The sequence below is a fragment of the Phalacrocorax aristotelis genome, chromosome 1 (assembly GCF_949628215.1).
Source record: "Phalacrocorax aristotelis chromosome 1, bGulAri2.1, whole genome shotgun sequence".
Taxonomy (NCBI): Eukaryota; Metazoa; Chordata; class Aves; order Suliformes; family Phalacrocoracidae; genus Phalacrocorax; species Phalacrocorax aristotelis.
In genome coordinates, this window is record NC_134276.1 from 211250830 (window position 1) to 211264876 (window position 14047).

Here is a 14047-nt window from a genome sequence, read left to right on the forward strand (position 1 = left end):
CCATAGTTTAAGACCTTCCCCTACTGAAATCTCTGCACAGGAGACCATGCTCTCACTAGCACCTTTTTTTCCTGCTGCTTGCCCTCGATTTGGGTTGCCTACCATCCAGCAGCAGGCTCTTCCCCTTTCAACACTCACTACTCCATGCCTTACCACTGCACTTCACTGTGCCAAAAAGCTGCCAAGGGCACTGGGAGATGAATAAATCAGATCAGAGCACATTGGGCTAGAAAGCAGAATTTTGTCCCTGACACTGAGGATTTTCACAGGATTTGGCCAGACGTGCCACTGGGCTGTCATTCAGTGAACATTTCTTTTGGCAGCAGTACCAGCTGAAGTGGCCTTCACCACCCTCCTCCCCCAGTGCAATCCTACCACCACTGCTCACTTCCTCCCCTGGGCCCCTTCCCCAGTCATGCTGCTGGAATTGTGTGGCCAGGAAGGAAACTGCTCCAGAGAAGGGATCAGAGCTCAGCATGACCCAGCCAAAAAAAGTGGTCACTTTTAACCTTGACTAGTTCCCAATCCCATTCCCCATCTGGCCCACTATCAGTATCCTGTAGGAGCACAGCTGTAGGAGCTGGATATGGGTGCAGGCTGCATAAGTCATGGCAGCCAGAGAAAGAAACCGCCATTAACCTACACAATAACTTTGTGGAGCCAGACAAGGGCTCCGTAGCTCAGAACAAGACAGAAGGAGTTTGGCTGCATGAAATTTGCCATGGTTGAACCAGGATGAATTAACAGTTAGGTATAGGTCATCATCACCACTTTTTCTCATATCAGCTGGAAAAAGTTTACTTCAGTGTCTCTTCCAAACAGGGCTGGTCTCAGACCACTAAGGAGATGGTCTAGGTAGAGCAACTTCTTAAAATCATAGAATAGTCATGCTCAGTTTCCATTATCTAAGTAAATAAGTAGCTTGATCAACTGTAATGGTTGTAAACACTAATACATAGTGTAAGGCACTGCTGTTTTATAAGGAAACCAGCACTATTGTGGTGGTTTAGTGTGTGTGTCCTGTGGTGATACCGTCAGGCATGCAGTCCCCAGGGTTTTCTGTAAGAATTTATATTCACGAAGTCTACACCATGACATCCCATCCCCTGATCCAGCCAAGTCAAGCCCATGGCTACCATTAAATATAGGAATAGTCCCATCAAAATAAAACTCCCTTGCTCTAAGTGCTTTGTCATATTCAGGTCTTAAAGGGTAATTCTCTATAAAAGCAGCAGCCAAGTCTTAAATGATTCTGCAGCGCACAGCAGGAACTTCAACAAGATGCAAAGACAAATCACTCCAACAGCACAAAGTGAAACAAATTGGACGTCAGTGCCCTGGAGTTAGGGTGGAGATCTGGAGTGAGATTGAAACCTCCTCAAGCACTTGTGCTTGGCTGTGAAGTGGTAGCAGGCTCCCCGTATGCCCCACCCTTCTCAAATGCTGTCTCTTAGCTCACCAGGACTCACTACCCCAAAGGCCTGGGCATTTTTATCACCAGATGAAGCCAGGCAAAGGCCCAGTTATTCAGTGGCTATGAATATAAGGCATCTTTAAGTCAGTGGCCTGGGGAGGAGGCTCAGAATGTCAGGTATTGCAGCCCATTACCACGTACATGGGACTGCTGCTGCTGTGGCACCCCATATGCAGACACCCTGCATCACAGGGATATTTTTAGTCACACAACCTAGTATGCATGTGCATCATCGCTGCAGTGTGGGATGGGGATGGCGGTTCCTGTATTTTGGTTCCAAGATAGATGTGCTTTAGTCATGCCACTAAAGAAGACAAAAGGATCCTTAGGAAAGAGAGTAGCAGGAATGGATTGTGGGCAGCATAAATCATTCTGGGATGCCACAGCTGATTCATAGGCTGGCCATCCTTTATCTAATACATAGTATATTGTGTCAGAAAGAAGAAATCTTGAATGCAGGAAGATCTAGTGAGAAGACCTAGTCACTTTGATTTGCCTGCAGAGGATAAAAGGGAGAAAATTTAACTTACAAGAATCAGGAAAAAAAAAAGTTCTCTGTAGACATATTGATTTAGGCACACCGAGCACGGTGACAGCAATGCAATATCTAACAGCATCTACCAAGTGTGTACGTGCAGCGAAGATGAATTTGGTTGTATATAAAGTCAGAGTCTGATCTCCCAGTCTGTATACAGTTATAGACACAAATATCAAGTTGCATTATGTAGACAAATAATGCTTTGTCCAAATACTGGCTCTTCCCTTTGTGATCTGATGCTTTCCTGTCTCTTTGAGCCAATAAACCACTTTGAAATTTAATAGGGAATTGTGTCTCCATAATGGAAATGAATGCAGAGTCGTGATTATATAGATCTAGATGCAATTTCTGTTTGGTCAAGCCAGAAGTGTTTGTTGGGGTGGTGTGGTTCCATGAGAACAGCACACAGCAAAAAGGATCTCGAATTGGACCAGAAATTGTTTGTCTGTTTGGCAAAAAAAAGAGTCCTGAAGCCTGAGGGGAAGAAGTAATTAGATAGCAAGCTGGGATTGCTGACAGACCACTGCAAGTCCCACTCAGCCAAGCCACTCTCTCATTCCATGGGGGAAGGTAGGACAGCAGGCCTCTGGGAAGATCACTGGTGGGGTTGTTTCCCACATCACATAGGAATCACATAGGAATCCTTTTAGGTATTTTGTTTTGGGAAGTGAAAGATAAAAAAATACCCCAAACTAACAGAAATATAGGAATGAATGGAAGCATGGCAGGATGGAGGGCTAAGTTATGATGCAGCAGCAACCCCATCTCATGACCTGGGGGCACCCTCAGCAATGGGTCACACTAATTCACAGGTGACAGCCCGCGGAAATCTTTTGGTAAACCTGCCCCTGAAACAAAAGTCCATTTGTTTGAGCTAAGATCGTGCTGTTCTGCCTGGACCAAATCCTTCCTCATTCACTCTAACTAGTTTGACAGAGGTATGATTGATGGGAGCAGGGTTGGCTTGAGGCAGAACACAAATCCATGCCCGGAAACCATGGCCCCACTGAAATCACTGGGACAAAACTGCCATTGACTTCGCTGGAGCTGTGATTTTCATACAGTTTAAGGCAAAAAAGGGCCCGCTCATAACCTCCACCCTGACCTCCTGCATAACTGAGCCCCTTGAATTTTGCTCACTGGTTTGTTCAGTGGAGGGAATTACATTTCCAAGGAGGAATTTTTTGTTATGTTTGTTTTGTCTTTAAACTGCAAAACAAAAGGCTTGGGATTTTGTATCTGCACTCATGCAAGCTGTGTGAAAATACTGTCATTGTTTAGTTCCATTGTTTAGTACCAGTTTTAGTATCGGGATGTCATCCAGGGTTGGCTCTTGCCCATAGCGCAGGCAATGGAAGGGGTTGCATTTGAGCTGTTAGAAATGTGCCATGTTATTTCCCTGCCTTTCCTAGAAGCCTTTCAGAATATCCAGTCTGGGTGGTGGTGCGTGCATTTGGAGGGATGATTTAACAAGGAGTATGATTTAACAAGGCATTACTCATCTAAGAAGCTGCAAGACTTGAAGGACCGGGAGATGCCATATAGCTCATAGTAAGTCCAACAGCAATTACAGTTGGTCATTTATTAGATGCTTAGAATCAAAGAAATATATAGGTCAAAAAGGCCTCTGGAGGTCTCTAGCCCAACCTCCTGCTGAAAGTCAGGCCAACTTCAGAGTTTGATCAGGTTACTCATGGCCCTAGCGTTTGACCACCTTCACTGACTGTTTTGGGTTTGGGTTTTTTTTAATATATCTAGTCAGAATTTCCCTTGCTGCAACCCTGCAACCTGTGTCCATGCTTTTGCTGGGCACCTCTGAGAAAAGTCTGTCTCCATCTCCTTTGTAAATCCCCTTTAGGTCACCAGAGAGAGCAGACAAACAGCATGTAGATCCTCTGTAGACTTGTACAAAAGGTTTGATTCTGAACAGCCACCAAGTGTGATATCTGAAACCCCTGACAGCATGTGCATCACTGAGTAACCCCATTCTGCCCGTGCCCCAACTCAGGTGCTTCAGGGGAACACATTCACACAGAAAAGGGAAGGAAAATGAGACACCAAATACCTGGGCATTTATATGTGGTTTTTAATAGACCCAATGCAAAACAGTTCACACTGTGTCCCCACCAGGTCATCCAGCCACAGTGCACGCCGCCCAGGTCAGTGCCAAGTCCAGCTCTTCTGGGCACAGCAGGCAGAAGACAGTACCAGGGACCCAGTACCCCGACCCCAGGGTAGAGGAGCCTAACAATAGTACCAAAAGGTACTATTTGGGCGTGTTTCTTTAGGCACCATAATCCAGACAGCACTGTGCACCAACCACCAGTGCTGCCCTTCAGCACCCCTCTCTGTCCTGCCCCTGAGCTGTAGGGTGACACAGGAGCCAGCAACATCCTCATCACTGCCATGCGTTCCCAAAGGTATGGCACAGTCCCTCCACTGGATCCTCAGGCAAGGCTTCCCACACACAAAGGGACAACAGAGCACAGCCCGGAGCCTAGCATAGATTAACTCAGCTCCCCACACCTCAGCAAGGTCCAGGTCACCCAGGACAAGAGTGACCAAGCCAGAAACAATCCCCTATGTTTCATTCACAAAACACCCTCCTTTCTTTATCAGGAGCCTCTGGCATTTTTCAGATGCTCTCACACTGACCCTACCTCCTGCTGTGTGCAAACTCACCAGCCCCACCATCAATAAAAATGGTGAAAACCTTCTTCAGACTCACATGGCTGAAACGGATGCAGATCCCTGGGCCGCCTCTCCTCCAGGCTCAGCTTAATTAGGGAGCAGCCAGCAAACCACAGTGCGCTCACAAAAGAAGCTTGCGTCTGAAGGGCTTAGACTGCAGCTCTTTGTAACTAGTCACAAACATCTGGTGCCTGGCAAGCTTGCCTGCCTCTTGGAAGGGTTTCCAATGAGAAAATTCCTGTAGCTTGCACCTGAATTCTCTGCAGCGCACCGTGGAGCACTCGGATCTCTCCCCTGGCTCTTCTTCTAAGCTGCCAGCTTTGCACAAAAGCCATTTCTGGCACTGACTTCCCCACCATAGCCTCCCCACCCACCCCAACGCTTTTTAAATAGTACACATGGTCCAACAGGGAACAATTATTCCTTTCAATGTTTGTGGGTTGATAAGCAGTCTTGCAAATTCAAGGGATAGTGCTGGTTCGTTTTATTGGCACAATGAAACAGAGCTCATGGTGGGGACGGTCCCCCCAGAGAAGGAGGGAATAAGAGTAAATCTTTTCTCCTCTTTTAGTAGGCCCTTTCCCTTTTATGTGCATGTGTAAGTGTGCAGCTGTGCTCAAAAGCCAGTCCTTAAGTGTCTACTGAAGATTAAATGATGTCGTGTGCAGCCTGTAATGATGGCCACTACCAAAAATTGTTCCCATCTGAAAGCTGCCCAGTGCTGCATGATCTGAAACGGGCTGCTGACCTCAGAAGAGATCCCAGCAGGCAAACCACCACATCACAGAAACTCAGCCCACCACAGGCACCACTAATTGTCCCCTTGTCCGCAGGCTCCCAGTGAAGGCAGCTACTAAAGGGCAGGGGAACTGTGCTCTCAGCTTGTATTACCTAGTGTCTTTCTCCTAAGCCTCATTTCCAGCATGTTTGGAGAAATGCTGACCCAGTCCCTGCTGTGAGGTACCTTTTGTCTGGCAAAAGTCACTACATCCCTAATACAACTCCAGAAAAAGCCAATATTGTCCCACCCACAAATGCAGGTGTTGGATTCAGCCCTGCAAATCAACCAAAGACAATAATAAGCCAAATAACCCAAGACCAGACCCAGACTCGATGTAGGAAGAGGCAAACCTGCCATGAACATGGATGCTTTGACTCAAACTAGCCTGAAAACCAACACGCATCTGTTGTCACTGCATTGCTGCAAGGCTCTGTTGAAATTACGACCGGCTCCCCGCTGTGGCTCGTATTCCCCAGTGAAGGTTGCAAGCACCAGCGTGGTAAAAGGATCTTGATGGGTAAAAATTATGCCTCCATTTAAGAAGACCCACTAATGGCACCTTATGCATCTGTCACTGAATTAACAACATCAATTTGAAACCCTACGTAAGCTGGGCCACTGGTGAAGGGAACAGCTTGCCTACATTAGGAGGCCTGGCTGAAGAGAGACCTTAGGCTTTGTTTCTCCGGAGAGGTTGTGATCAGCTAACAGGAAAGCAGATACTTTCTTGTGGGTTTTCACATTTTTGCAGATTGGATTCCTTATGTATAGGAAGGGTGAGACCTCTCAGAACAATGGGGGCAAAAGGAGTGGGAGGCTGCAGAATAATATTTGGGGAGCAAAGGGAGCGCATTTACGGCAATGGTAAAATGCACATGTATGTTCTGGAGAGTAGGGCTTTGGAGAAAAAGACACAAACTCAGGTTGTGGGGTCACTTTCACCCCCTCCCTCCCAAGAGTCTGGATTTGCCTCCTTCCGCACCCTGCCAAGAAAAACAGAGAAACTAAATATAAAAATGCAGCAATCTGGGGAGCTGCTCCAGTGCCCAAAACGTAGGTGTCTAATGCTGTTTTAGGCAGTGCTGGGGATCCAAGACATCTGCGTGGGGCTGGCAGACACGGCACCAGCCCTACGGCAGGCTCCCGCCCTCCTGGGGCAGCAGCCGGGGGCCAGGCAGGGTACCCCTCGGCATGGAAAATGGCACTCGACGCCTACGTTTGGGCATCTGAACAGCTCCCCCGGAGCCCTCTGTGTTTGGACAGTTGGAGTTAATCATCATCGAAGGGAAACGGAGCTGCAGTTAACGAACTGAGCGCTGTGAGGTTTGGTAGCAGAGAGGATGAAACAGGAAAGGATTGGAGCGCAGGGGACAGTCCGGCAGAGTCCGAGGGAGGAGGATGGGAAGGAGAGCAGCTGCCAACAGCTCGGAAGAGGGTTTCAAATTCCTTCTGCGCCACGCCGAAGTTTAGCCATAAATGACAACAGGGGACCCGGGGACAGGGGGATATTTTCTGAAGGGCGTGATCTGCTGGTTTTTTAGATTTTTATGTGTTCCACATGTCTGAGCGCCTCCCAAACACGTCCTCTGCACATGCTGCGCGGCACGGCCGTGTTATCCTCCCCGCCTGCGGACGAGCATCTGGAAGCATGGAGGGATGTTTTCGGCAGCCCACATGGCAGTCTCAGGCTTGACCTCGGTTGTTGTCAGTGGGAGTTTAGGCCCCAAACTTCCTTTTCGTGCCTTTGAAGCTCGGCTACAGCTCACTGGGTGCTGCAGGGGAGACAGCTTCATGTTCAGACCTCAGCTCCCAGCTTAACCCTTTCACCCCGCGTCTGTCCTCCCTCAGTGGGGAAAATAGAGGGTATTTCTGTGCTCTGGTGATTACAACTTTTATGAAGCAATTAATTTTTCCAATGGAGGAATAAAATAATCCTCTAAGGACGATGGAACCCAGCCCTTCCAGCTTCCCATCCCTCCTGGCCCCCCTCCTCCCCTACAGACAGCCCCAGAGTACAGGGCAACTCAGTGCCCTCCCTACCCCACCCCTCCTTCCAAAAACCCCATTATAGAAAGGAAAAAAACAAAAAACCCCACAACTCTTTGTTGGAAACTTTTAAAAACACCAGTATTTTCAATTTTGTTGCCCGTGAAGTATTAGTGAGGAGAAAACATTTGGGTCCTCACTGTGGCTTGTTTTATTTGCTAGATTTCACCTCCACCAGCAGCTTAATCAGTGCAAATCAAATTACGCCTCCTGTTTACTTATCTCCAGAGCGCTGACACTGGCGAGCAGCTTATCTTGCTGTGGCAGGAGCCAGCGCCTTCCTTGGGGGTAGGACAGGAACTCCACAGAAGCTGCTTGTAGTGGGAGAGGGAGTATAAATCAGGGAAAGCTCTGCTGGCTCTGCTCCCCGGCAACGAGGTTACTTGCTAGGGGCAGCACGGGGAAGCTGGAGCACGAGTTGCCCAGGGGGTGGAAGCTGCCTCCTCCCTGTGGATTAGCAGCCTGGAAGCCAGGGTTTGGATTTTGGCTTACTCATTAAGAGGAGGTGGTGGTGGACCTGTCCACGGCGGTGACGGTGCGGCGGTTTGCAGAGCTGACACGGTGTTTTGCAGTCACCGCGTCCTTCGTGCTGCTTCTGTGGTCAGTCCTCCCTCCTGCCTGCGAGACAGGGCTTGCTTCACGGCAGAGGTGTGGGTACAGGGACCGCGTGTTGACAGTTGGACTTGATGATCCTGGAGGTCTTTTCCAACCATAATGAATTGATTCTATGTATGAGCGCACCCCGCTGCCCAGGAGCATATTCACTCAGAGGGTAGGCGGAGGCCCCCAGGCCCATGCTGACTTGGGGGTGAGGGCATGCAGCCAGCACCCGGGAGACCTCCATTTTACTCCCATGACTGCTTCATGACTCAGTTTCCCCCCTTGGTGATAGCGTTGGCTTTGTCTGCGGGCTGCTTTGAGGTGCCCCAACGGGGGCAGCCTTTAAAATGGAGGCAGGGGTATGGTTTGCTTATTGCTTGTTTTGCGCTGCCGGGAGCCCGCTGGCGCCCTGGGCATCGCCAACACGAGCTGCCAGCACCTGGGATAGATAAACTGTCTCACCCAGCTTACGCTCATGCGAGTTCTATGTTGATTGTGGGGGTAAAAGCAGAGCTGGGTATCGCAGTTCAGCGGAGGGGTGCAAGTCGCCTCCGTGGGGGCCTCCCCTACCCCTTCACCCCTCCGACGTCCGCGCTGCACGCTTGCCCGAGGGAAAGGCTGCTGTGCCGGGGCCAACACACACAAACCGCCCGCCCTCGAAGGGAAAAGCAGCCGAATCCCGGTTTTCCCGTGCCTTGCCATGCGTTTAAACCGTATTTCGCCCCGCAAAGCGAAACCGGCTGCCTCCCCCGCCGCAGGCAGCGGGGGCCGGCCGGGAGGGCGCTGCCCGCCCCCGGGGCTGCCCCGGGGCTGCCGGGCCCCCGGGGGGCGCGGGCGGGACGCGGGGCCGCGCCGGGGCGGAGCGGAGCGGAGCGGGGCAGCCCCGCCGCAGCGGCGGGAGGAAGCGGCGCGGCGGGCAGGGCTGGGCGAGGGTTTGCGCCGAGGCGCCTCACCCCCTTCTTCTCTCCGCAGATCTTCCAATGGAGGCAGCTGGAGAACCTCTATTTCCGCGAGAAGAAGTTCTCGGTGGAGGTGCACGACCCGCGCAGGTGAGAGCCGTGCCGAGCCGGGCTCAGCCGAGCCGGACTTTGCAGCGTCGAGCCGGGTCGTGGCGAGCCGGGCTCCTCCTGCCGCTTGTGCGGGGCTTGCCGTGCTTGGTAGCGGGGAAGCTTGTAAGCGCGGGGCTGCGGGAACCGAGCGGGGGGCTGCTGCTTCCTTCCAGCGGGACATTTTGGCTCGGGTGGGTGTTTTTGAGGAGGTGTTTCCCCTGGCTCCTAGCGGTATTTGTTTTTTTCCTTCCCTCTTGTTTTGGCACCTTCTGACCCCCGGGGCTGTGCAGCTCCGGTGCCCCAGCTGCGGTGCCGGCGACCCCCGTGCGTGGAAGGGGGGTTGCCTTGTCCCCGTGTTGCGCTTGAAGCCTGGAGATGGGCGCCAGATTTTGTACTCACATGCTTCCTTGTAAATAAATATTCAGTAGTGCAACTGAAAGGAATGGCGCGGTACCAGAGCTTTACCGGCAGTCTGGATGAAAGCCCATCAGTTGTTTTGGCACAGGAGCCTTTTTTTCTTACTTTAGAGACCTAATGTGGGAGCGAGTGAGTTCAAGTGACTGTGCTGCACCTCCCCAGTGCACTCCGCACCCCTTGCTCGTTTGCGTTGGTGAATGGTTACTGCAGTGGCGGGTGTGAATATCGCTCTGTAAAGTGCTCTTGCTAAACTCTGTGTCCCACATGCAAAGTAAGTGTGAATACAGCTGAAGTATGAAGCCAGCTCTCTTCCCAGCCTGATTTGATGTGCTGCTGGTAGTAGCGTGTTTTGCTGATCGCTCAGCTGTGATCCTGTTTCACCTGTTTCCCATGCCTATCCGTGTACTAATATATGTATTTTTATTAGAGGAATTTTGCATGCAGTTTCTCGGCTTATTTGCCCTGATGTGAACACAGTCACACCAATACAATGGTGCCTGTCTCCATAGGTGCTTTTTGTTAAAGCAAAACCTGAGTAGAGCAGCTTGTACTATTCTGCAGCTCCAGGTCAGCAGAGCCTTGAATCATCTGCTTAATATTAAGCATGTAAATAGTCGCATGAAATCTAGCAGAGCAAATTCCCAAATTTTCTCAAATTTCCCCAAGTTGAGAATACTCTGGGAGATCTTCCAGAAGCAGGAGCTGGGGGTGGTATACTCCTTCCCCCACCGAGCCTCCGGCAGCAGGCAAGGTGTCAGAAACACGTGCCGCAAGCAACCAGCAGCGAGAAGCCCCTAAACGCCCAGGCTGGCCATTTCCTGTAAGCAGCGACTGCAGGGAAGAGAAAGCAAATAGCTCTGAGACGTTAAAATCATGGTGATGTTGGCAACTCAATGTCATGCATGAGACGTGACCACACAGAGGAACCTCTTCTGTCTCATTTGTGTTCAGATGATAGGAATTACTGATACAGAAGAGCTTCCGTTTTTTATTCCATTGCGTTTTTCCATTGTTAATTCTCTGAATTAACACCAGGGGGACAAAACCCTGCCCCAGGTTGTCAGCCTGGTGTTTTCTCACTACAAGGGAATTTAGTTGGTTGAATTTTCATATCCAGAGAGTACCACTGACCAGGTCAAAATGGTACGCTGGCTGTAAAGCAGCAAGGCGTGTTGCAGTGGCATGGTGGGAACGCAGCTCGGGTTGTAGCCTCCCGGCCAAGTGGGATGGACTCCTGCGAGGAGTCGTTCGGCATGTGGAGGCAGAGGAGTAGCCAACACAGTGCGCTCTCCACATTCCTCTCCGTGTAGCCAAACCAGAGCCTGAGTCAGCAAAGCCACACTCGCAGGAGAGCAAGCACGGCTCCGTGGTTGTGGCCAGGGCTGGGCAGCGCAATGTCTGTTTTTAAGCCCTGCCTCTGCCCATGGCTTCCTGTCCCGAACAAGCTATTTAACCTCTCTTCATCATGGTTACTTACACCAAAAAGGATGAAAATTGTATGATTTTTGGGGGTTTCGACAGGGTTAATTCCATAGTACATGTGGCATGCATGGAGGGAAGTAATGGAAGAAATACCCATGGGCCATCTCTTACAAGTCCCAAAAGAGAGCTGTGAAAAGCAAGTCCACAGCTCTGACCAGCTAAGTCTGCAGACCTTCAAAAGGGGTCTGCAGTTTTGATGGGTAGGTAACATGTACAGATCCCAAAAAGAAAAAAAATGGAAGTCAGTGCTTTTAAGATGAGAATGACTTGCAGAGTATGTTTCTGAGAGTTCAAAACGAGTAACTGCATTTGACCTGAATGGGGTGACACCAGAATTAAGACTTTAGCCCATGTTTGAGTGCCTTAATGCCTTAGAGCCTTACATGCCAATGTGCTGCAGTGGTTTGTGTCCCTTAAACCAACGTAAAGCATCCAGAGTTGGATCCCGTCTCCAGCCTCCACTTCAAGAGCAACTCCCAGCACAGCCTTCATTCTGTGTCTGGTGACAGGGATGAGGCAGCCCAGCACCCCTCCTCGTTAGGACCATCAGCTGCCGTCCTGTTGCATCCATGGACAGTTTTCTCACAAGAACAATACTCATAACACGATGAGGTCTTCTCCTCCAGTTGCATGGAAAGGACTCAGCACAGGGTAACACTGAAACATGAGATCCCAGTTGTCTCAGATATTGTTTACATTGGCCATGGCTGCTTTCTCAGAGAAATTTCACCCCAATTTGTAGCATCACAATTTGACTTTAACACATTTTGGAGCACGGAAAAGGTCCTGACATGAGAGCTGTCAGCCCTCCCCCGGGCTGAACCTGGCCAGCAGTTCCCACTTCGCTTTTCTTTTATTCTTGGCTCTATCATAACTTTCTTTGATCATGTGCCTCCCCTCCCCACGTTCTCCTCCAACATTGGACAGGGCAGTAGCCCACAGGCACCGGAGGAGAGGTGGCCAGTGAAGGTGCAGGAGGGAACCACTGCCGTGGCAGGCTTGAGGACTTCCGAGTGCAGGGAAGAGCGTCGACCATCCCTTGCACCTTGCACTGCACAGTAGAGCTCCTGGCCTGTGCTGCAGTGTCACCTCCACATCTGCATCGCACAGACTGCCTTCAGGCTATGGAATGTGCCAGTCCCTCGTAGCACACCTTGCGCCCCAGGCTGTCTCATGCACTGGCCCCCCTTCCCCATCCACGTCCCTCCATGAAAGGCTCTAACAGAAGTGTCACATTTCTGAGCTAGCCTGTGTTCCTGCGCTCACATTCATTTCATAATCATCCTCCACCACAAGACTCTTCCTAACAGACTGGAGGGGAGGACCTAATTGGTCTGGGGCTCCGTAGATGGGTGGCTTTGTTTACTCCAGCCAGTGCTACATCCCTCAGTGGGAGGGGTTCTCCAGACCAGGACACTGCGAGCCTGTCTGTGCTGATGTGCCAGTGTCAGGGGCTCTGCTGGTGGGGTTAGAGTTGAGGGGTGGGGAGGAATAACCAAGCAGTTTTGCACAGCTGTGAAAGCACAGGGAAACCTAACCTGTGTTTTTTGCTAATATTTGAGGACAATTGGGAGTCCCAGAGAGGAAACATTTAGCTCTTATTTTTCCTGTTTTTATATTCACTCAGCTAATCACTGAGTAACATTCTTCTCTCCAGGGCCCTTTCCGAGCCTTACAGCTCCCCTTTCCCATACCACGTGGCAAGTCCTGCTACATCTGTTTACAAGGTACCTGAAGGGTTTCTCCACATTCTCTAAAGCAGCCATTAAACCTGTGGATCTTTAGTTGTCACCTGGTTCCTAACGTGTGAGAGCCACCGTCCAAAGCCAGAGGTAGTGGAGGGTGTGAGGACTTGGCCTCGGGTGTCTCAGCATATGATGAGACACAGAGGATTCACACATGCTTTGGTATTAGTGACTCCCCTGGGACTCATAGCAGGTCAGCATCAGCTCAGCCAAACCCAGGAATACAGTCTGAACTGGACAAACTGGATGATCTTTACTGTTAGTCCTCTGGAGCTTGCTAACCTGAGGAGTTATTTAAAGTAAATGCTCTCCTGGCCTGAGTAGCTATTTATTGCTGTTCTCTAAGCATTTTTTCCTATTAGCACAAGGGCATGCACAGTAAAGACAGCAGCTTTTACTGTGAGGTCTATGATAGGTTCTGCCACAGAAAACTATCTGCGGAAACCTCAATGTAACCCCCGTTTGTTCCTTTCTCCCCTCCAGGGCATCTGTGACCAGGAGGACTTTTGGGCATAGTGGCATCGCTGTGCATACGTGGTACGCCTGTCCAGCACTAATAAAGTCTATCTGGGCTATGGCCATTAGTCAACATCAGTTCTACCTGGACAGAAAGCAAAGCAAGGTAAGCATCTTGGAGGTGGGAGGTGCATGTTGCAGTGGGTGAGTCCTCCCAACTCCCCACAGACCCAGCAAGGTCAGGTCCAGATGGTGGCTGCTTTCCTACACTCCCTTCCTGCTTGAGATCAAAAAAAGGCAAATGTACTCAAATTATCTGCTGGCTTTGGCCAGGTTGAGGGAATTTGTATCAAATTCATGTCTATGAGGGTGAGGATTGAGCTGTTTGAGTTCAGGAGTGCTGAACTGTGGCCAGATTGGAGGAGCCAAAGTCTGCACACATATAGGGTTATGTCCCTGTCTGGATGATTTCCACGTGTCTTCTGGTTTGTGAACTCTGTCATAAAGTTAGGGCAGCTTCCAATAACTGAGTTCAAAGTAGCTTCACACTCTACACCTGTTTCTGAATCCTCTTGCTGTGCTTTGCTTTGCTTTTTCCTATCATATTTTCTTAGACATGAGGGGTAGGAATATTATTTCTCTCTCCACAAAGAATCTCACAGCAGAAGGAGAGGGGCAGGATGCTGACAGCCTGGCCTTACGAGGAACTGTCTTGATCTGGTGCTGCACAAAGGAATGCTCAATGCACAAAAGAAACCACCTTGAAAC

General features: G+C 50.2%; 1 protein-coding gene across 7 annotated transcripts in view; it reads left to right on the forward strand.

The window, feature by feature from the left end:
* Positions 1 to 14047, forward strand: part of FRMD4A (FERM domain containing 4A) — a 383005-nt gene that overhangs the window by 331572 nt on the left and 37386 nt on the right. For all 7 annotated transcript variants that reach the window (XM_075081551.1, XM_075081548.1, XM_075081550.1 and 4 more), the window contains exons 12-13: positions 9103 to 9179; positions 13307 to 13445. In XM_075081551.1, coding sequence (XP_074937652.1) covers positions 9103 to 9179; positions 13307 to 13445 — 216 coding nt within the window. The remainder of the gene's footprint in view (positions 1 to 9102; positions 9180 to 13306; positions 13446 to 14047) is intronic.